At 32.1% G+C, this 24,117-nt stretch overlaps 2 protein-coding genes and 1 long non-coding RNA gene across 13 annotated transcripts; 1 reads left to right on the top strand and 2 right to left on the bottom strand.

Moving 5' to 3' along the window:
• Window positions 1-1,864: 1,864 nt before the first annotated feature.
• On the top strand, window positions 1,865-5,827 carry LOC146942493 (phospholipase D alpha 1-like). Its single transcript, XM_085756454.1, has 4 exons — window positions 1,865-2,315; window positions 2,612-2,677; window positions 2,779-4,654; window positions 5,014-5,827. Exons 1-4 carry the CDS (start codon window positions 2,226-2,228, stop codon window positions 5,457-5,459), a joined length of 2,478 nt encoding a protein of 825 aa, XP_085612580.1. The 5' UTR covers window positions 1,865-2,225; the 3' UTR covers window positions 5,460-5,827.
• Window positions 5,828-8,244: 2,417 nt separating this feature from the next.
• Window positions 8,245-11,765, bottom strand: LOC146942492 (uncharacterized). 11 transcript variants are annotated; one of them, XR_015032735.1, is made up of 9 exons: window positions 11,515-11,765; window positions 11,260-11,363; window positions 10,928-11,023; window positions 10,790-10,827; window positions 10,127-10,306; window positions 9,913-9,967; window positions 9,408-9,476; window positions 9,094-9,240; window positions 8,245-8,508 (listed from the first exon to the last, which is right to left on the bottom strand). It is a non-coding gene; the product is annotated as an uncharacterized LOC146942492 (long non-coding RNA). The 11 variants fall into 11 exon arrangements; XR_015032734.1 differs by having other exon boundaries at window positions 11,260-11,357; XR_015032741.1 differs by lacking the exon at window positions 9,408-9,476 and having other exon boundaries at window positions 10,921-11,023.
• Window positions 11,766-16,128: 4,363 nt separating this feature from the next.
• Window positions 16,129-23,146, bottom strand: LOC146942491 (pre-rRNA-processing protein esf1-like). The gene is made up of 7 exons (XM_085756452.1): window positions 22,619-23,146; window positions 22,438-22,515; window positions 22,160-22,362; window positions 21,417-21,573; window positions 21,213-21,341; window positions 17,148-17,851; window positions 16,129-16,718 (listed from the first exon to the last, which is right to left on the bottom strand). Exons 1-7 carry the CDS (start codon window positions 23,027-23,029, stop codon window positions 16,412-16,414), a joined length of 1,989 nt encoding a protein of 662 aa, XP_085612578.1. The 5' UTR covers window positions 23,030-23,146; the 3' UTR covers window positions 16,129-16,411.
• Between the last annotated feature and the right edge of the window lie 971 nt (window positions 23,147-24,117).

The raw sequence follows: 24,117 nt of genomic DNA, 5'->3' as shown, positions 1-24,117 counted from the left end.
GATTTATCAAATAACAAATCGTTTGCGAGAATATGAGATCGAACAAAATTTTATTGAGATTTTACTTGCCTTTTGGTCAAACTCCGGATACTAGTTTCCCTATTCTAAGAACCGACTGTTAATTAAAAAAAAAAAAGCTAAATCTTATTGATGCTTTCTCACACTCCAATGATACGTTTGAAATGCGGGTTTTAAAAGGTCTAAATATAAATTAACCTTGATTGAAATGTTATACGGTAACTCATCATTTCATTCTTATTTTTTTTAAATCACATACTCCCTCCGTTTTAAAATGAATGTTGTTTAAGGTTTTTACACATCTTAAGAAATACATTAATTAAAAGAAAGAGAGATGTTATTTTACCAAATTATCCTAATCAACTATTGGTTTGTTTTTCATTAAAGAAAAAAAATAATACTTTGGAACTAGTGTATATAGTATTAATTGAAGGGTACAATTGAAAAAAAAAGTTATTATTGCATTGGAAACTGAAAGTGACATTTATTTTAAAACAATTTTTTTGGCTAAAACGACACTCATTTTAAAATGGAGGAAGTATATAATTTAAAATATGGAATTAACCCTCAAAAACTTTAATCTCCAAAATCCAACTTAAGACATACTCAAAGGAGAGCCGACGAAACTCTTATTGAGACTTAAAATAAACTCCAAAGAAAGTCATTGACAAAAAATAGAGGTCTTTTAGTTGTTGTAGTTAAATGATTTAGTTGTTTTTAGGATTTTTAATACATTTGATGTTTGTGAAGCCTTTTACTTGTTGTAGTTAAATGATTTAGTTGTTTTTAGGATTTTTAATACATTTTTTGTGAGAGAGGAATTTTTTTTTTTAAACAAAGAGGGTTTAAGCTCGTGAGATATGACTTTTAATACATAAAAAAACAGTTTTTTTGAGAGGTCTAAAACTTTTGAAAGGTTGCTCTTTAAACACCTAGTAATTGTTCGCAAGCACCTCAAACTTTTGAAAATATCAGCAGCGAATTAACAATTAAAAAGCCTCAAACTTTTGAAAATATCAGCAGCGAATTAACAATTAAAAAGCAATCTCGACGACTTTTTAGATCGGTTCCACATATAACCGCGCTAAAAAGTCATAATTCACTATTTGAAACAACAATCTGTTACAAGGATAACACGTTTAACCACTCTAAAAAGTAGCGAACGGTTTCTAACTAGACTAACAATAGTCAACTATGGTGATTGTATTTTTGAAAGTTTGAGATGTTTGTGAACAAATGTTAGGTGCTTTAAGAACAATTTCTAAACTCTTGTTTAAGTAACTAGGATCTTAGGTCAGTCTGACCTCAAGTGTACGAAGGAAAAGTGACTACATACGTTTTTCATAGAATCACATTTTGATAAAAATGACTATATTTATTAATATATATTTCAAATCTGGATGTTTTATCTTTTTTAACAAGCCGAATTAATCTGTGATATTATTATCCTTTGCTTGTTATTTGACTATTAATGAAATCAATCACTTTTTCTTTCTGTAAAAAAAATCTCCCAAAGCGCTGATAAATATATAAGGACTGTGTGATATGTTGTACTACTGTATGTAATGGAAAATGAAATAATTTTTATTTCTTTAACTCAGTTTCTTTAAGTTGGTAAAAAAGTTTCTTTAATAAAAGTGTGATTTGACTGCACAATATGAAGTAATACTAATTTTGAAGTAAAGAATATACATTATTATTGAATCAAAACTCAGATAATTGTATATAACTGCATAACAATAATAAAATAATAATAATATGATACACTTTCACAAATTAATTAATTCAAATGACTTCCTCAACAAACAAACATACAAAAACTAATTCAAAGTTCAAACGGTAACTTGGGTCGTGGACAACTAAGCTGGCTTGTCAAAACGGGCTTCTAGTCCATTCCAAGTAAGCAAGTGCTTCTTACAAGTCAAGAAGGTAAATGATTATGGTTTTTGTCCTCCAAAGAGACTTCTCTTTCTTGAAACAAAATATTCCCTAGATTCTTTCTTCATGTCTTTGTCCACATATAAATATGTGAATAACAACTTAAAGATACCTTTATTTCATTACATACATTTACCAAAGAAATAGTTCCCGTTTGTTCAGCCATTATTTCCTCTCCCGACCCCTACATTTTGTAAAAAATTGAATTTTAATTTAGGATATAGATCATAGCATAGCAGGGAAGAATAGAATAGAAAGTGTGACACAAAATGCCTCAGCTGCTACATGGGACACTTAAGGTAACCATAAGTGAAGTTGATAGGTTGCAAGCTGGATGTAATTTGGATTTCTGTCGAAAGGTATGTTCTTAAAAAATCTCTCCAGTGTTTTAATAATTAAAGTGAAAAATAAGAGAAGAAAAGTTGAAGTTTAAATTCATAAATGGCAAAATATATTATGCGGTATTGGAAAATGCTAACTAATACTCCTGTGACACTTTTTAAAGACTTTAAATAATAATTGTTATGAAAATTTGTGTATTCAATGAATTGGAAATTATAATACTTGACGTTTTTAGAGAATAAATAATTTAAGCTCATTTAATTTAATCCGTGGCACTATATTTTTTTCTTCTGTCAAATATTGTGGAATAAAGGGAACAACACACAAGGGGAAGAGATTTCTAGCCCAAGTCAAGGGTTGTATCTTGTGCCGGCCTGAGGTACACAATTTAACCAAACTTTCTACCATTTGTATATGCTTTTCACGTTAATGCAAAATAATTTCTTCAAATCTTAACATGCAAAACCACTTGTGATGAAGATTGTTGGGACAAGACTCTATGCAACAGTTGATTTAGATAAAGCAAGGGTTGGACGAACCAGAATGATAGGGAATCAACCCTCAAACCCGAAATGGAATGAGACCTTTGAAATCTATTGTGCTCATTACATATCAAATATTGTATTCACTGTCAAAGATGATAATCCAATTGGTGCAACTCTAATCGGAAGAGCTTATATCCCTTCCGAGAAAATTCTCAAAGGACCTATAATTGACAGATGGGTTGAGATATTAGACGAAGAAGATCATCGTCCTGTACCAGGCGGTTCTAAAATTCGTGTCAGCATGCAATTCTCTAGTGTCATTGAGGATAGAAAATGTCTATGGTCTCAAGGAATACACATGCCATTTTTGGGAGTTCAGCGTACATTTTTCGATCAGAGACAAGGTTGTGGTGTTACTTTATACCAAGACGCTCATGTCCCTGACAGTGTTCATCCATGGATACCAATATCTGGAACAAAATATTATGTACCTGGAAGATGTTGGGAAGATATTTACAATGCCATTATGAATGCTAAAGTCTTTATTTACATAACTGGTTGGTCTGTTCATACAGAAATAACCTTGATTAGGGACCCAAACAAGCCAACAGAAAGTAGTATCACCCTAGGAGAAATACTCAAGAAAAAAGCCAATGAAGGTGTTAATGTTCTTGTGCTTGTTTGGGACGACAGAACCTCTGTTCCGGCTTTTAAGAAAGACGGTTTGATGGGAACACATGACCAAGAAACTGCAGAGTATTTTAAAAACACAAAGGTACGTTGTGTTTTATGTCCGCGTAACCCTGATGGTGGAAAAAGCATAGTTCAAGGTTTTGAAACTTCAACTATGTTCACTCATCACCAAAAGACTATAGTTGTTGATGGCCATCATGTTGAAGGATCGCAAAAGCGAACAGTTATCAGTTTCATAGGTGGTATTGATCTGTGTGATGGAAGATATGATACAATGGAACATCCTTTGTTTTCAACTTTGAACACAATCCATCATGATGATTTTCATCAACCAAATTTCCCAGGTGCTTCTATTAAGAAAGGTGGTCCTAGAGAACCGTGGCATGATATTCACTGCAAGCTAGAAGGACCTATTGCATGGGATGTGTTGTACAATTTTGAGCAGAGGTGGGAAAAGCAAGTCGGGAAGCAATTCCAACAATTCCTGTTCCCAATTCAAGAGCTTGATAGAATTCTAATCCATCCTTCTGATGCAATGTTATCAGAAGAAGATGGCGAAACTTGGAGCGTTCAGTTGTTTAGATCCATTGATGGTGGTGCTGTTTCTAACTTCCCTCAAGCACCAAATGAAGTTATTGAATTAGGCCTTGTTAGTGGAAAAGACAACATCATTGATAGAAGCATTCAAGATGCCTACATAAATGCTATACGAAGAGCAAAAAACTTCATCTACATTGAAAATCAGTATTTCCTAGGGAGTTCCTATGGTTGGCATTCAACTGATATTAAAGTTGAGGATATTGGTGCATTGCATCTCATACCAAAGGAGTTGTCATTGAAGATTGTTAGCAAAATTGAAGCTGGAGAGAGGTTTGTTGTGTATGTGGTGATTCCAATGTGGCCAGAAGGTATACCTGAGAGTGCATCAGTTCAGGCAATATTAGATTGGCAAAGAAGGACCATGGAGATGATGTATACTGAGATTGCTGATGCCATAAAAAAGAAGAATGTTGAAGCACACCCTCGTGATTATTTGACATTTTATTGTCTTGGTAAAAGGGAGAGTAAGAAAGATGGAGAGTACACTCCTCCAGAGCAACCAGAGCCTGACAGTGATTATCATAGAGCACAAAAGTCTAGAAGATTCATGATCTATGTTCATTCCAAGATGATGATAGGTAAGATGCTAAATAATCCTATAATATAATAGCTTATATGTTCCTTTACAAAGTCCAAACATTCAAATAAATCTTTTTAGGTGGTTTCTAAGGTGGGGGAGTGTTTCATATGGTTTTTATTGGACTAAATGCTTGAAAATTGTTCGAAACTCTAACAACTATCAATGGCATTTCCCGTAAGAAGATTGGACTAAATGTTTCATATGATTACCTACCTAACTATCATGATTTTTCATTTTCTGCCTATATTCAAAACCTAGAAAATATATATTTGGCATAATTTACATTTTTGAGCTGCTATAGCGTCAAATTGTGCATAGAGACCAACATTGATTGTTTACTTTATTTTGTTCCTGTAGTGGATGATGAATACATAGTGATTGGTTCAGCCAACATAAACCAAAGATCAATGGATGGTGGAAGAGACACAGAGATTGCAATGGGTGCATTTCAACCTCATCATCTAGCATCCACATCCAATGGCTCACAAAGACCACAAGGTCAAGTATATGGCTTCAGGAGAGCATTATGGTATGAACATATTGGAGACAACAGTGATGATTTTGACGAGCCTGAAAGTGTGGAATGCGTAAAACTTTTGAACCGTGTTGCTGAGAGGAATTGGAAATTATACTGTGATGATGCATTAGATGAAAGTGTAAATACTCACCTTTTACGGTATCCTGTTGAAGTGGGTGAAGATGGAAGTGTGACATCACTTTCAGGGATGCAATATTTTCCTGATACAATGGCTTTGATTCTTGGTTCAAAATCTGATTACCTTCCTCCCATACTTACCACCTAGTCCTAGCTAGCTAGCACAGTGCTTGACGGCCAAGACAAGGTTGTTATCATAGAAATGTTACGCGTATGTTCATTCAAGAGATAACAAACATTAAAATTAAAAACCTTACACTTTGATGAAATCATGTGGTACAAGGAATACATAATGTTCATCGCCACTTGCTCGTTCATACACTATGACCTCACTTGTTTCATAGATTTTTCAATCAGATATATAAAAGGTGCATGGTTGATTACTAGCATTTCCACCCGTGCAACGCACGGGCTAGAAAAGATATATTGTGGCTTAAATCAAATACTTATAGCCTCTCATGCTTTTTGAGGAATATGAAATTGTAGACTTAATTAAATAGAAACTTAAATGAAACACATGTAACTCGATGTTTTAAAGGAATATGAAACTTTGGACATTTAATAGAAATTTAAATCAAATATTTTATAGCCTCCCGTGATGCATAAATTGATAAGTAAAAAGTGGCAAAATATTTAGTTGGTTAACCTTATACAATAACGTAAGATATGACGGTAGACTCATGTTAGTAGAGGAATTAGAAAGTTGTAGAAGTAAAGAATTAATTAACTAATAGAGACCATCTATTATTCATATATTATTTAGCATTCATGAAAGAAAGCCATATAATTTCCCTAACTTCCAATTTCCTCCCTCAGTCATCTAAAACCAAATTGCATGATTTTAAAGGAGTACTCGGCCTATGCTGTATATAATGATGGATAAAAACAAATAGAATTTCTCATGCTACTAAAGACTTGTGGCTAAAGATGGTAGCCTTGATGTCTCCTTTGAGTGTTATAGAGAAATTCCTCTAAAGGAGCAACAGTTGGTTGAGCAGGGATTTGAGTAAGTGCATATGGTGATGGATCAATGTTGTCAACCATCCTAAAAGAAATATATGTCAACCATCCTAATATTTGCCCCGTGCAACGCACGGGCAAAAAGCGATTAATGTAGTAAATTGAATTATGGATTCTTAAGAAAATAACGTAAATTTTTGTCAAAAAAAAAAGAAAATAACGTAAATAAGCTAAGTTGTCGTTTATATTAATTAAATTATGTAGTTACTGGGTCCTACAATGTTGTATTTTAATCATTAAATGACCAAAAAAAAGTCTCAAAACAATTAAATAGCATATTAGCAAAGCAGCAGTGCTATTTCCTACGAAGGAAAATCCACGAAAACCACGATTTTGCTTAATACCCAGCGCAAGTAGTATTTTTTTTATATTGTAAAATAATAAACAAAAATCTGGGTGATTGGCGGAATACACGGTGGGTAGTGTATTTCTTGAATTTCGTTACTTTTTCCTTCGTAGTAAAAGGCATTATCCTTAGCAAAGATAACAATCAAAAGATAATCTCAAATAAAAATCAAAATATGCCCTTGTGGACAATGAACATGGTAAGATGAGAGAGAAAATGATTAAAAGAAAAAACATAAATTAAATACCTATATCCCCATGTTTGAAGAATATGAAAATTTAGACTTAAATCAAATACTTATAGCCCCCCATGTATAAGAAATATTGATTTGTTTGAGGTTAGCATTGAAATATATATATATATATATATATATATATATATATATATATATATATATGATTTATGTCATATGCAGTGAGAGATTGAAAGTGTGGATATTTGAATTTGAGTTTTAATTGTGGGCGAAGTTTGTTATGTAATTTAATTGAATTATGAACAAAAGACATGTTTACAACCACTATCTTGTTGGATTAATGGAGTAATGGACTAACGGAATAGAGAGTGTTTGTATCTTATTTGAGAGAGTGGAAAACTGAAAATACACTATCCAGAGGAAGATTTTGTAAGTCTCCCATATAATGTTTTACACCTATTTTTTTTTTATAGGGTCATGAAATTGCATATTTTCTTCATTATTTAGTTAATTCAATCATATAACTGAAGAATATACTTATAGATTTATAGTAATATGAAAAACAAAATCAATTATGAAGATTTATAGTAATATGAAAAACAAAATCAATTATGAAGAAGATGATTCCTTAAGCATGTGTTCTTTGGGGACATATTTTTGAAACAATACTAACAAATGGGTAAACAAAAAAGTGAGTCTTAAGATTTTGTCTATGTTTCCAAAGATAAATTAAAATAAAATAATTTTGTCTATGATTACAAAGATAAATTAAAACAAATGAAGTTAATGTTTACTCAAATTGGGGCCACTCTAATTTGTCTCCATAATTGTTGTTTCTCTATTATTAACAACTTATTGGAAGATATTATTAAAAAATATTAAGTAAATTATGCATTAAAAATAATAGTGATACTAATTTTTCTTAGGAGAAACTGTATATTATTTTTTTTCCAGCAAATGATCAATATAAAAAATAAAATCACATTTTAAAAAGAGACTTGGTATCTTTCAAAAAAAGACTTATCGTCTTTCCAAAAAATAAAAGACTTAATATTTCAACATTTAAGACATGACATTTTTGTGATACACGGTATGTCTTACCAAGATTGTCTTTCATAAACTTAGCATACCAAGTTAAATTAGTGTTCCCATATAATTTAATGTTACAAAGAAACTAAGTAAGGAATAATGATATAAATCTTGAAATTAAAAATCATTTCCAATAATCAACTTTGTATACTATCTGACGTGTCATATGCTCTTAGTGCCGGCCTTTTATGGGATCACTAACATCTCCATTTTCATGATGAATTTAAATATGAATTCTAAAATGGAAAAACTAAATATTTATGAATTTAAATATGAGGCTAGTACTTACATGTACTTCATAGTTAACAATTTTATAAAATACATGGTTATAATTTTATACAGTAAACAATCATAGTAAAAATTTTAATTATCTTCAAAGCGTTACAAATGATAAATATTACATATCCTCAAAATTGTATGCAAATAAGAACAAAAATTTAAAAAATATTACAAATTGTGCTCACAAAAACTTATGCACTCCCAAAAACTTGGCAAAAAATATCATTATCACTAATAACTTGAAAATCTACTTCATGTCTCCATATGTAACTAAAAAAAAAATGAAGAAAGTCGTTAGAATATATAATTAGATGAATAAATATTTGCATGAATATGAATATTAATTATCAATATGTGAAAGAGAAAAACTCAGTTAACGACTCAAGTAAACCTGCCGTGTTTTTGGGGGCAAATTGAGAAATTATCCTAAAGAATGAGTAAACAACTATTTAAACCAAATATAAAAAAATTAATATAAAACCTTATAACCTCCCGTGTTTTTCTTGTCAAAAAAAACCTCCCGTGTTTTTGAGCAATAGAAAAAAGACCTCTAAAAAAAATGATCCAAGTAGACTTCTATAAAAAAAAAAAAAAGACCTCCAATGAATTGACCTATGAAAATAATCTCAAGTAGCATAAACTGTGTGAACTTCTATTTGATCAACAACAAAATTAGCATTTGAGAGCTAAGAACAAAAGAATTTCAAAGAAAATTAAATCCATATGCTTCAAAATTCTAAGTCCAAGAGCAAATAATATTGACCTTAGAAAGGATAGTCTTTTCCTTTACCAACAGGTTCATATAAAGTTACCTGCCTCAAAGTGAATAAAAGATTAAGATAGAAAGTTACATACCTCAATCACAAAATGTGAACCACGATCATTTTATGAGAAAAATGTGTGCTTAGTGAAAATAGAAAGCTTCTTCTTTGGATTGTTGTGGATTCAGTGTTTGTTTCCCATCAATAATAACATCCCATGATTCGTTTCAATAGTTAGTACCTGCAAACAAAATTAGAGGAGCTAACTGCAACAATAGAAAAGAGGAGCTAAATCACAGAACAGAAAATTTCAGTCTGCTAAACATTACATTTATTATCCCAGTAGTACAACACCATTTTCAAGTAATAAACCCAGAGATTTGAGAAGTCAAGAATTCATACATTTACCTTATACAAAGTTTGTGTAATCAGATGAAGCATAGGCAATCAGGTTTGTGTAGTTGCAATCCAAAAAGACTGAAGGTAAAAGAGAATTGATAGCAGATTTGCATAACACTAAAACTATAGAGAATCGCAATATAAAGGATCTCAAGGTATGATTAGAATGAAATCACAGTATAACATTGCCTTCAAAGGTACAGAGAATTGATAGCTCAAATAACAATATAACATTGCTTATGTGTCAAGGTTCTATAACTATTATATAATATTTTGAATTGTACTTATGAATGATGATTTGGCAAGGAGTTGTTTAGAGCTTGACACATAAGATTTTTAATCTATTTGTGGTTCCATATTTGTAAGGTAGAGCTATAATGTGAAAGAAAATTGAAGAAACTATAAGTACTAAGTTTGATGGAATGTGTGATAGTAGTAACAATTGTTTTGTAATAGTAATTTCTAAGCAATTTAGCTGATCAAGAGTTAAATCTAAGATAGGAAATAAAGTTACCTCAAGGTCTTTATCTCAAATACAAATGTTGATCACTCATATAACGCTTCAAAATCTGCCAAAACAAAGAAAAAGAAGAATTAGACCACAAAAAGCAATTTCATATAAGTATATGCAAAGATTAAAAAGGAAAATATCAAAATTAAAATTACAAACCTTACAGATGAGTAGTAATGAAAGCAAACATAAAAAAAATCTGAATCCAACTTATTACCTTTGGATATTTTTCTTCAAATTGAACTTCATCCCTACTTGAACAAATGTATAACTGACTTATTTAGGTAGAAACCCTAAAGTGTCACTAATCAAGAGTTTCAAACATTTATGTTGTGTAATTTATGTTGCTTTTTCTGCTAAAAGCCTCCTATGGTGAATGATTCAACCCCAAACGCCCCTGCAATTTATATTCATCTTTCACTTATCAAATTCAATTATCACCAAAACACCTTATGCATCCATTCTTGTTATAAAGTGTGCAGAAAACAAATTTTTACTTGGGAGAGGGAAAAAATAGCAGCAAAACAAACACCTTATTCATCTATTTATGTAATATTTATTTGCATAAACTTAATCTCAGTCGATTCACATTTCAGAAATTGGTTTTTTGCTAAGTCATTAACAACATATTTACAGCAGCTCAATCAGAAAACATGATAGAAAAAAAAAATCGAATTGATGAAAATGACAAAAAATAAGACTAAGTTCAATCAATCAATTACTACAAACAAACTGAATCAAAAATTCAAAAAACCACCCAGTTTTTTTTCCCTTCAAATTAACAAACAACATAGATCCTCAAAACTCGACCTCTAGTTACAAATTAACAAAAACAACAAAGATTTTTAAAATTGAATATGGATATTGGTTTATTACATACTCTGAATCCGGGTAGCCTTTCTTTGTTTTTCCTTACACCTGCAAATAAAAAAGCAACAAATCAAAACACAAAAAAAAATATGAAACATTTATAGCTCAAAATCAAGCTAAAAAAAGGGTGAATCATAATACACATCACCGTAGGGTCTGAAACGAAACCATATCTTCTTCTCCTATTCTTGAAACTAAGATATCATATTTGAAGCTAACATAGCTAAATAAAACCCATTATAGTCTACAAAACACAAACAATAATTAATTAAACTTTTGCAATTGAAAATAAAAATTGGATCTGATGTGAGTAGTTTTCTAGAAAGGTAAGAATACAACAACAACAACAACCAAACCTTATCCCACTAAGTGGGGTTGGCTACATGGATCAAATGACGCCATAGTGTTCTATCAAAAAAATTACTTAGATTTCAAAACATAAAAGAGCTGTAAATCCGAAAATGAAAATGGGATGCATACCTCAGCCGTAGAAGGGTGTGTTGCTGTCTCAGTCTTTCATTCGAAATTCCAGTTTCACCTTGATTCTTTCAGGACTTCTTCCTCAGCTTCTTCTTCTTCTGTGACTTGTAAAGGAATAAAAATAAAAACCACACAAAATCAAAATCAAAATAAATAACAATCAATGATTCGGTATCAGAAAAGATAATACATAATCTGAATTTAACACTTAACCTTTGAAAATAAAAGATTAGGAATTTGAAATCAAAATTTCACCTTACTTCTTCTTCTTCCTCGTTTTCATCTTTTTTTGTCGATGGAGATTGGCGCTGGTGATTGATTTTGTTGGCAGACAGAGAGACGAAAGAAGAAATGGTGAGTTTGAGAGAGAGAGAGAGAGAGAGAGAGAGAGAGAGAGAACGAAAATGGTGGAGAGAAAGAAAGAAATGATGGTATTGAGTTTGAAGAGAGAGATGAGAGGAAACCGTATTTCAATTTGGGATGAGAGAGAAAGTAAAAAATAGAATGAGGGAAATTATTGTTGGTTAGGAATAAGAGAGAAAAAGTAGGAAGGAAAAAAGGGTTTGAAAGAATTTGAATTTTGAAATTTGAATTGAAGAGGGAAAATGAGAGGAAATGATATTTTATTGTTTGTATTGTGTGAAAGCTTAAAATGGTAAAAATAAAATTAGTTTTTAATGATGATGTTGCATTAAGGGGTTGAGAGCTCGCCACATTGGATTGGAGGTCTAAAACATGCTTCATGTTTGTATATTATTAAGATATATCTGTTATACTACTAATTTACACTCACCTAAATTAACAAGTGTTCACATTTTCATTTGGACAAAAAATAATTTTTCACTATTTGAAGTCACTATGAAATTAAGGATAATTTTGTAAATTATGATCAAAATGGGTGTAAATTAGCAATGTGAGTGAAAATTAAAGTGGATATTTATAATTGTTTACATGTTTTTCTTCGACTCGTGAGCAGTTTCTTACTCATAACAAAATTTCAACTTCAAACGAGTTAGTTGAAAAATAAAACTAAATAGAGGCATCATTGGAATGCTATTAAACTTTGCAGTTTTTATATAAGTCTCTAATAAAAGTTAGCTCAAAATTTGATTTATGGGTCAAGGTTTTTGATGTTTGAGTTTCTTGAGCTCCCAACGCCTTAAAATTCGTAATTAACTCGCCCTCTGTTGAAAAATTAAAACTTTTTCCATAAGGCGTTATTATAATTATAATGTCCTAACATTCCAACACAAAATAATGAAAAAAAATTGACATCAAGACCACTTTTCCGGTTGTTTATGCCTATAAAAAAACACCTTGAGGGTCATGCATGCGACACACCCATGAGTTTCCCAACCATTGTTGAAATGGATGATTCGACGTCATCATCAATCTTGTGGGGTGGGATTTAGTATGGGAAAGGATACTTTTTTCCCACCATGTGAAAGTTTTATTTTAACCATTAGATTGAGTAGTACCACCATTGTTATTATTAGTCTAACCACACTATATATTTTTCACATCATCTCTAACCTTTAACAACACAGTTTATTATCTTCACCCGTAAAAATTACATCTCTCAATTTATTTTTCTCTACTATTCATTTTCATTAACAACCCAATCAAAAAATAAAAAAATAATTAACAGCAACACCTTTGTTTTTGGAAAGAATTGACAGCTACACTTTGTATTTTTTTTTAACGATTTTATCATTTATTTTGAATTCACTTTAAATAAATTAACACATTTAATGTCTTGTTTCTCATCATTCTTATTGATTTTATCAAAATCAATTTGTGTCCAAAAAATCAGAATCCCAATTTTTATTTTACTTGCCACAAACTACGACCACCAGATCCGAACTCTGATCAGTTATAGGCCACCACTGGGTTTGCATCTTGTGGCGGCCGACGGCCACAAGCCTACATGTGGAACCGCCAATAAGAGTTCTTTTTGCTGGTTTCTCAACATTTGCAGTTGGATTCACGTGACAGACAACTGAACACGGAGCAAGACAAAGATTTTGCCGTCGTTGAACTTGTATAAAATATGGAGGAAATAGAGAAGAAGAACAACAAGAAAGATGAAGAGAAGAAGAACCGAGCATTGATTGTAACTTGATAATCATAGAGAGAGAAGGTGAGAAATCGTTGATGTTTGTGTGGTTGAAGAGAGGGAGAAAAATTGAGTGTTGAGGGAGTATGATAAGGGTGTATTCTTCATGAGATCTAATGGTTAAAACTTACTTTCCCATGGTGGGAAAAAACTAGTCTTTCCCATACTAAATCTCACTGGATGTGACAACACATGTTGATTCGGCGTGCTTCGCCACTTGTTTTCTCCTAGCGTTGGTTTGTGGGCTCACCATTGGATCCGTCATCAAATGAAACAATTTTAAATTAAAAAAAATCAGTTTAGAATATTATAAAAATCACACACAATTGATTTTATCTCATTCTCATAAATTAAACATGACATTTAGAGTCATGCATTTCAATAACAAACAACGATATCAACATGTATGAACCACCATATCCCTCAAAAACATGTATGAACCATCAATTTATTTACAAAGAATACATATCTCCTTCATTCTTCATGTATTAAACATGATTCTTAGAGTCATCCATTTCAATCACATAGAACACCTTCAATTACATGCACGGATCATTAACATATATTTAAAATAATACACATCACCTTCATTCTTCATGTATTAAATATGACTTTTTGAGTTATGAATGTCATTTGAGAATAAATATTATATATGTTAAAAATAGAGTGATTGCAAATTTTAATTCTTATTATATTTAAGTAATCCCTTCAAAAAAATCTTATTATATCTATGTATTATGTATCTATTATCCATTATAAACTGATTTTTTTTAATAAAATATCACATAAAATTTTGTAATGTTTTAATATTTTATGATAAATTATATATTACATTATATACTACTTTGAAATTAGACGAGGAATATCAACAATGTTAGTTGAATAGTTCATTTTAATCTATTCTTTTTGTGTTTTCTTCTTTTTCTTTCTCTCTTTCTTTCTTTCTTTTGTTTGTACAAATAATTTAAATAAGATAATTTTTTACGAAAGCACGAGTATAACAAATTGTTTTTTTTTTGAAAGGGATAACAATTTTTTTTTGGTAGTGGCCGGGGTTTGAACCCCGAACTTTGCATATTTTATGCATTGTCCCAACCAACTGAGCTAAGCTCACGAGGACGGAAAGGGATAACAAATTGTTATCCCTTTAACAATTAACACAAATTATTATAAAAAATTTAGTACCCCTCTAAAAAATTGTACATACTCTATGTATGTATTACAAAACATATTTAATTCGTGGATGAAAAATTCAAAAAAATAAAATAAAAGTTGGAGAACCATCTATTGTTATTTTTTAATCAAGAAACCCTACATTGTAGTGAAGTTGAGATGGCTATTCATCATCTATCTTACTTATTTTTAACTAGTTTTTTCATTCACATAGTACTAATTATTATATTTAAATGTACAACAAATCTAAATAGCGTATCGACTATGTATATCTTTGCAAATATTGAATTAAATTAAAATAAAAGTTTTTGCAAACACAAAGTGTTTAAATATGCATATACAAACAATAAAAAATACAAAAACACGCCAAAATTAGTACATACGACGACAACAACAACAACAAATCTCCACAATTAGAATTGAGAATATAATGTTACATCAATGTATATTGTTCAATATCGTTTCACTCGATATATTTTTTGATCATTGCATTGTAATTTTATATCATATAGACCATTCATATAATTTTTTACGAAAAGATAAAATCGTTTTGATATGTTATTCAGATGCAACAAAATTAACGGTTTATTGCCTGCCCTGATAGAAACTCAAAGGTTTGAGGTAATAAAAGAAGTTTGAGGTACTGACATTGCTGTAACCCTCTTCAAAAATCAACACAATCCTCCCCTCCGCAAATTTCATCTACTAAAATAAATAAAAAAACATGCGTCAAACTCAGCAGAAATTAAGATGATGTCCGGTTTAAACTCGCTAACAACTAACTATGAATATAATGAAGATAACATTGTGAAGATGGCAACAAATAATCATCGTTGGAATTCAAAGAAAAACAAAAAATGTAAAAAAAAATGAAAAAAATTTGGGAAAAGAAAAAATGAAAAGAAAAGAAACAAAATAAAATCAGGAACTTGTTGTGTTTACTATACCAGTGCTTTGTTGTGTAAATTCTGTTGTTATGTCGTGTCAAAAAAAAAAGTTTTGTTATTATGTTTCTTATTCTTTAAAATAAATATATATTATATATGTGGGGTTTGCTACATTAGATTTGAAGATCTATTCTAGTAACCAACACTTTTCATTTAACCCAATTTTATTTTTTTGAAAATATCAAAACTCAAGGATACAATTGTAGTTCACATCTGATCATTAATGCTTTTTTCTTAATTGTTTTTTTCGCGTCTCTCTGCTCTCAGTCTGATCCTCGCTCTTTCACTTCCTTCTTTTTCACTCTTCTTCCATTCCTCTCCTCTCAGTCTGATCCTTCACTCTTTCACTTCCCTCTTTTTCATTCTTCTTCCACTCCATCTTTGCAAAAGTGACTATTCACTATTAATTAAATTATGAATTGTAAAAAATTGTACTCTTTTCCACAATTTTTTAATAATTCCATTTTTTATAAAAAAAATTATAGTAATTTTTTTATAAATTGTCTCCGGCTATAAGCAATAATTAGGCAACGATGAACCATATATTGGAGTAGAGAAAAATGACCATATGTCTATAAAAAAAATTAAAATGAACATACTTAATAAAAAAAATTAAATATAAATATAAAAAAATTTGTCCATAACAAACACTTGCATCCACCCATTTCATTTTCAATATTTAAATAGTATAAGAACTATCCCCAAAAAAAAGTATAAGAACTAAAGAAATATAATTATTTTTGCAATATCAAAGATAACAGGAGAGAGCATCTATAAAAGCACTTATTTTTATTAGCATCCATTTTTTTTAGTGGTGCAATTAGTGTGCATATTTAGCATGGTGCTAAATAAGGAAGGAGTCCACATCGTAGATATGGCTGGGGCATAATAGCATGGTGCTATATAAGTCATTCATTTAACTATCTATCGTGTTGATTGGAGTGGTGAAATAGTGCTGCCTCTTTTTCTCTACACCTTCAAATTTTGATTTCCATCTTTCCTTGTCTGACCATCTTGATTGGATCTGCTTTGATTTCATCTTGACTGATTTAACAAGAAATGAGAGCTCATCTTTATCTTTCTTTTTTGATTTAACAACCAATCCTTCTTTCTTATCCTTCTGCATCATGCCATCAAAAGACATTTGCATTACTTTGGGAACTGATAGTTCCATTTGACCCTTCTGCTTGTGTGCTAGCTGCTGCCTGACATATGCAGCACTTCTGATAACATCCACAATTAAAAGTTAGTTTTCTATATGAATTGAAAAACAACATATACAAGCATCTTGAACTGCAGAAAATACATTGTAGAGACCATTTCAAAGTCACCTTTTAAGTTAAACAAGATATATATAATAGTACCATAACAGCCAGTTATGAATGGATTTGAGTCCCTAAAACACATGATTTGTTATAAATGTGCATACAAGATAAACCATTGATGTTTTCATCAATGGTGGGTGGATATTAAGTGAGTTACTCGCTATAGAAAAGCCAAACCAAATAGGTGTGAAGCGATAAAAAGTAAAAACATGGTAACTGACAAATTATATCTATTTAATTAATAATCAATTAAAAGTTTGGTTGGCAGATGTTTGTAATAAATTTAATAGTAGAAACAATACACTGTTTATAGAACACAGAAAATACCTTTTAAATTGTGGATTGGTAGGATCAATAGCATAGTCAGGAGAGAAAAGAAGCGCAACAAAACGTGGATCATCACTATATGTACTGTTTGGTATTTTACCCTCATCAATAATAACATTCTCCTTCCCCATTTTGTCCTTCCTTTTTTTAAATTTTAGATTATATCCCTTGAGACCAGTTTCTATCCTCTTGTCATCAGCAAGCAATAGTTCAAGCTCTTCTTTGCTTGCTTTGTCAACAGCAACCATGTCCATACGTTGGAGGTTATTATGTTCTTTGTCATTTTTACTCCTTTGTGCTTTCTTCCTCTTCTTAGCACAAGGTTCCTCAATGAAGAATTCATCTGCTTCTTCAATAGCTTGTTGATCACTATCATCATCTGATGAATACTTCAATTTATTTTTGTTGGACTTCTTTTTCTCACGCCTTTTCCTCCGAAATGCTTCCCAAACTGTTTCTGATCTTTTATCCTTCTTTTCCATTAATTTTTTATTTAGACATTCCAATCCTGAATGGAAGGTCACCTCCATCTCTTGGCCAACGTCATGTTCAGCATCTTCATCTGAACCATTGCCTGAATAGACCAAACTAAGATACATATCTTGTTTTCTAGCCTTCTCATCAACCTGATCATCAGTCTCACTGTTATCATCACTTTCACTCGCATCAGAAGCCAAGTATTCTTTCCATTCCAACTGAGCAAGCTATTAAAGCAGAAGGGAAAAGAAGAAAAATGTACATTTCAGTATGAAACAAATTTCAAAACATAAATATAAAAAACAATACATGAGTATATGAATGCTTCCCGGTTTCTTCTGTCATTCAAATATATGCAACAATTAACAAAATAGACACATGTACAAGATACATCAATACTGCAAGTTATTCGCGCACTAAAGCATGGTATAAAGAGAGTTTGCAACTAGTCAGCTTATATGTATGTGCATGACATGGATATTTACAGATATAGATCACTGGAGGACTGATTATATTTCCAACGCAAAAAGAAATTGCATTGAATGATAAAACAACGACAAAAGGTATATGGCACACAAGGAATGGAGTCTAAGTTGAATTTCTTAATGGTGGAACATTGGTAGTCTTAGGAAAAGATTTGTAAGCTGGTTCCGGGGATATTGAGCCTAATTTTGAAATTTATCCATTAAATTGGAGAAACGAGGGCGTAAGATGTTTCTGAGGGCTTCCCCTAGTAAAGCACAAGCTTTTTTGTGAACCATGACTAAGGGAAGGCCTTGAAAGATTAAGGAAAGAGGTATTATTTAGAATACAAGAAGCTGCTAGTGGAATGGAATGAACAATGACTTTTGTTTAATCCAACATTCTTGTAGTTACTTTTCACAATTGTGGGCCTTGTTATGTTTAACATAATATAGTGGTGGATGCTGCTCCAGCATGGATGCAACAACATAATTCATATAGGTAACAAGTATAATATAATGACCATTGAACTGACCCCATCTTGAAGAAGATTTACCCCAAGTTTAAGCATACTATTCACACAAGTGGTCATCTGTGGTCCATGATCCATTCAAAGCTTAGTCCTTGTGTCAATTGTTTTTCCATTCATGAGGAAATAATCTACTTGCTGATGCATTCAAATGTCTCAATGTTATCAGTTTGTGCCACTAATAAACAAATTTTTTTATTATCTGATTGAGCATAATTATTCTTTGTGATAATGAAGTCACAACAGAAGCTCCATAATGATTGACAAAATTATTGGACATTTTCATATTTGGATAGAACCTTTCGATTATAGTTGATACTATTGCAGAATAGTAAGAACTAGGTCTGTAACATCACATTTCCAAGGGTGTAGTGGATCTTTCCTATTTCATGACAATAGTTAAAAGTACTTTTGACTCTAATTTGATAAGGAACCGTCCAATTTAAAGGCATTCTTGAAAGACATCATTAAAATCATAGCAACCTGATAGTTCATCATCCCACTTTCTTTGATATACATCTGCTTCAACAACAAAGATAGATGTTCAATATCTTTTGACAAAGTTTCAACATTGGCAAGTTCAAAATCAATCCCTCGAGAGAGGGAAAGGCAGAGCATAAAAAATCGACAGAGTTGATTTGGTAGTCAGATTAAAGGTGTCAAGTCAAACGCTCCACAAATTTGGTTATCCTATAAAAGGTGATAACCCGATTCCACTTTGGGCTTACACTTCCCTTCAAAGCACCCGAAGTGTTGGATTCTATAGCGGTTTATGGCACTGCATAGAGAAGGTGCGTTGAAGGGAAATGTAAATCCGACTGGGATGCAGGTCATCAACTATTATAGAATCACCAAGGTTGTGGAGCGTTTGGCTAGGCACCTTCAACCCAAGTATAAAATCGAATTTTCAAATTTTTTAAGCTATGGCTCTCCCTGTCTCCTGAGGGATTGATTATGCACTTGCCAATATTGAAACTCCGCCAGAAGATATTGAACAACTACCTATGTTGTCGAAGAATATGCATTATCAAAGAAAGTGATGAATTAGCAAGTGTGATGGTTTTAATGATATCCGTCAAGAATGCATGTAAATTTGGATGGTTCCTTAACAAATTAGAGTCAAAAGAACTTTTAACTATTACTCGTGAGATAGGAAAGATCTATTGTACCCTCAGAAACGTGATAAGTAACAGACCTAGTACTTGTTATTCTGCAATGGTATCAACTATAACAGAAAGTTTCTATCCAAATATGAATTAGGGTCCAATAATTGTGTCAATCGAAGCCAAGCCTGAATATGGAGCTTCTGTTGTCGACTTCATCATCACAAAATAATTATGATCAATCAGATAATAGAAAAATTGTTTACTGTTGGCACAAATTGATATCATTAAGACATCTGAATGACTTATCAACCCTCAACCAAGTAGATTTCCTCCTCAATGGAAAAGCAATTAACACAGACTAAGCTTTGAATGGATCCTTGTGTGAATAGTATACTTAACTTTGGGATAAAATCTTCTGCAAGTTGTGGGTCTGTTCAATGGTCATTATATTATACTTGTTGCCCATATGAATTATGTTGTTGCATCCAGCATCCACCACCAAATTATGTTCAACCTAATAAGGTCCACATTTGATGTGTCTAATCCTAATAATAAATATTAGGATTTTATTCTTTGATTCTACCAAAATTATTGTATGGGAGGGGGTGCCTGCATTTTATTATTTATCTGTACATGAGTAGCACTTTTTTTTTTAAAAAAAAAAAAAGGAAAATGCTAGCGGGGAAGGGGAAATGTTAGTTTACATGGATAGAACCCTGGACCTACTCAAACTCTTAGATGTCCCTTAGCTCACCAACCGAGCTACCTACATGGGCCGAGTAGCATTTTCCTTACTACAAGCTTGAGGACAAAGTGTCTCATTAGGAAGCAAAGTATTGATAAAAACCCATGAATAGCTATTAAGGAGAAAGATGTGACGTGATGGATGGAATTATAAGTAATAGCTGATAGAGAGAAAATGAAAAGGTTTTGATAGAACTGTTACTGCAGTTAAGTTAGTTAGTTAGTTGTGGCTAAAATAGGGAGTTTGTTAGAATAAATAGATGAGACTTATAGCCTATAAATAGAGAGTAGTGATTGGAGAGAAATCTATTTTATCATTTGTATAGACTTGGGGCCTTTTTGGCATTAGGAGAGTCCAAAGTCTCTCGAATACCTACCGTGGGAGTTTATTCATTCCAATATAGTTTTACCAGCTTTCTTATGTCTAGTCAATGGTTCCCATCAACTAGTATCAGAGCCTAGTTGGTGTGTGATTCAGTTGCTAGGGGGTATCTGGTGAGTGAGTGAGTGGAAACTGCGGAGTTAGGATAGAAATAATTGAGACTTTCCGGAGAGACTCTCAAATTTCCCAGACCATGTTTTTCCTTGCTTCTGCATTTCCTATTGTCTTCAGAAACAAAGACCTGATATCATGGTGATGCAAGCCTGGATTTCCACAATAAATATAGTGAATTACAATACTATATTTTACTCCATTTTTTTTTTATGTTATCCATCAAGTTTAACATAGGCTAGGGCAGTGCTGACCTGCTCATCAGTAAATTTTCTTCTCAAGATCCTTTTGCGAAAGGGATCATCATCCTCCCAATCAAAATCAACTTTACTGTGCTGAAGTACTCGAGGACCAAAATCTTTGACTACGTAGTTCGCAGGTACCTGAGCATTGAAAGGAGTTAAAATCAACCAATTATTATCATACAACATAAACAAGCATTTACAAATGTTATATACCTTTGTCACAACATCCCTAGGCTCCTGTTTGAATTCCCAAATGTCAGGAATAAACCTTAAATCAAGTGGACTAGATAAAAACTCAAGACCATTACATTCTTTGTAAATGTGAGCTGCTGTGGTACTAGAGTCACATTCCACCACAGCATGATAGAACCTGCAGAGGCAGATAAGGAATTAAGTTACGGGATTATAAAAGAGGAAAGCAGAGAGGTGCACATATGGCATAGTAAACATAAATAGTACAATATTGAACCAGGAATACAGAAAAAGTTGTATTTTCTAAGATATACATTGCGGATACGAGTATACTTATCATCATTACAGATAACAAATCTATGCTGTGGAAGAAAATAAATAATATGAATTACAAGTGAGACATAGGTCTTGACTTATGACATCTGAAAGTGAATCATGTTTGCCTTCACTGCTTACCATGTATTTTTGGGAGTGTAATCCTACTAAAAGAATGATATTGTCTTACTCACCATGTTTACACATTACTCTTCAGTGTTAAAGTATGTTTGGAACATCATGCAATGCTTACAGCTTGATATAATGAATGCTTAAAGGGAAGTTTAACAATATTCAATTCTAAATGTTGATAAGAAGCACTATGAACTGATAAAATTATTATAAATTTATGCTTGATTCAAGCTGAAATCAAATTTAACAACTTTAGCTGTATGCCATTCAGGCCAGTGTGTCACGGCACGAGTCAATTTCATGGTTATTATATATACCGCATCCTGCTCTTCTGATAGGCACGCATCTTCTCATTGACATCTTCATCACTTTTTTCACTTTCATAGTCAAATGGAACAAATCCACGGCTATTCTCCTCTTTCATACGTTGAAGCCCAAACTCAGTTGGATAGACAGCTACCGATTTGATCATTCCATTCGTTGGGACAAATGAATTGAACACTGCATACAAGTCAACGGCCTATAACAAAAAACAAAATGATTACACTGACAACATTTTGACAAAACCAAAAGTTCCAACTCTTAACATACACACCTTCACATAGTTCCAGTCCATGTTGACAACAGCCAGCCTATGAGTATCTTTCTCAATCACTGATACCTCTTCGAGTTCCTAATTTATAACAACAACAAAACTATATTGATTAAAAAAAAGTGATAAATTTGCAAATATACCAGACGAGACTAGACATCTTGAATTTTGTGCATAACAGTACCTGCATATCAAGCGTGTCAGTATCTTCATCTGTGTATGTATCTTCTTCTTCGTCTGTAGAAGAATTTGATTCATTCTCTGCTTCTTTATCATTCTCCTCCATCAATCCCTGTTCTCCTTCTTCTTCTTCTTCTTCTTCTACTTTGTAGTAATGGCAAAGAAAATCAGATTTCAAAGTGAGGTTGTTTTCTATGGGCCTGCCTCTCTTGTCGATTGGTGCAGAACAAGAGAAAAAAGTATTGTCATCAAACATGCGCTTGAAGCGAGAGTCAACTGCCACCTTTGTTTCATTCTTTAGAGCCTCTCGAAAACGAGGGTCTGTGTGCACTCCTACAAAACGAGGATCACTGATAAGCTTCTTCCTCTTCTTGCGTTGTTTTTCTTTCATTGAAAACAACACCCACGATTTCATACCAAATATGTGTTGTAACTAATCCGAGTTTCACCTCCAGCAATTTTTTACAGACTTTATTTACCTCTCGAATTATCTTACCAAAAGGTTAAAAAGCACAAAAAGAAGGTGCGTCATAGGTTAACCTAACCCTAATTTCGGTCCTATATATAAGAAAAAATCGAGTCAACAATGGGCTTAACTTGCTGTAATGTCAGGCCCACTAAATTTAGAAGTAGGTTAACTTACTTGGATTTTGATTTTTTGATTTGATGTTACACCAAGACGCTTTAAGAGTTATACGCTGTTCGATCTCAAGTCAGCGACCGAGATTGTTTATATCAATTCTTAATTGTATTAATTTCAACCGTCTGATCTCCAATTGACAAACGAGATTGAAAATAGCACGTTTTCGACAGCAGGCGATCCCGGTGAGAATTGGTGCAAAACGTAATTGATAGCGTGATTTGCTTGTGCGATATGGAGAATGAAAAATAGACAAGTTTTTCAAAATGAAGGTGAAGGTGACTGCATTGTGTATATTTGATACGTATGAATAATATTGCACCAATAAGAAGTTCAATGTTGAGTGTTGTAAACTTGTACTCCCTCCGTCCCGTTTTATCTGAGTCAGTTTGGTTTTTCACACAGATTAAGAAAAATATATAAATAAAGGGGAAAATGGAATATATTGTATTGGGAATGATGAAAGTAGTATTAATTAGAGTTATATTGTATTGGGAATGATGAAAGTTGTATTGAAAATTGAAATGACTCAGTTATTTAGGGACATTTTTTTTTAGAAAATGGGTCAGATATTCCGGGACGGAGGGGGTAATTAGTTTGATATGGGCGTAAGTTTTTAGCATGTCTTTTGCTAAAAAAAAACTCCAATTTTATTGTTTTTGACTCCTAATTACACCCTCAGTCAAGATAGTAATTATGAGTTATTTTATTGTTACTCCCTCCGTCTCACAATAATTGTCACTTTACCATTTTTTTTCTTTTTCTCAAAATAATTGTTACTTTAGAATACCAATGCAGCATTTATTATTTTTTTCCATTAATATACTCTTATTTATTGAATTTCATCCAACTTAACTACTCTA

The sequence above is a fragment of the Medicago sativa genome, chromosome 3, assembly GCF_051527215.1.
Source record: "Medicago sativa cultivar Bolivia chromosome 3, Bolivia_mono, whole genome shotgun sequence".
NCBI classification, from domain to species: Eukaryota; Viridiplantae; Streptophyta; class Magnoliopsida; order Fabales; family Fabaceae; genus Medicago; species Medicago sativa.
This window is presented reverse-complemented; position numbering and strand designations above follow the sequence as displayed.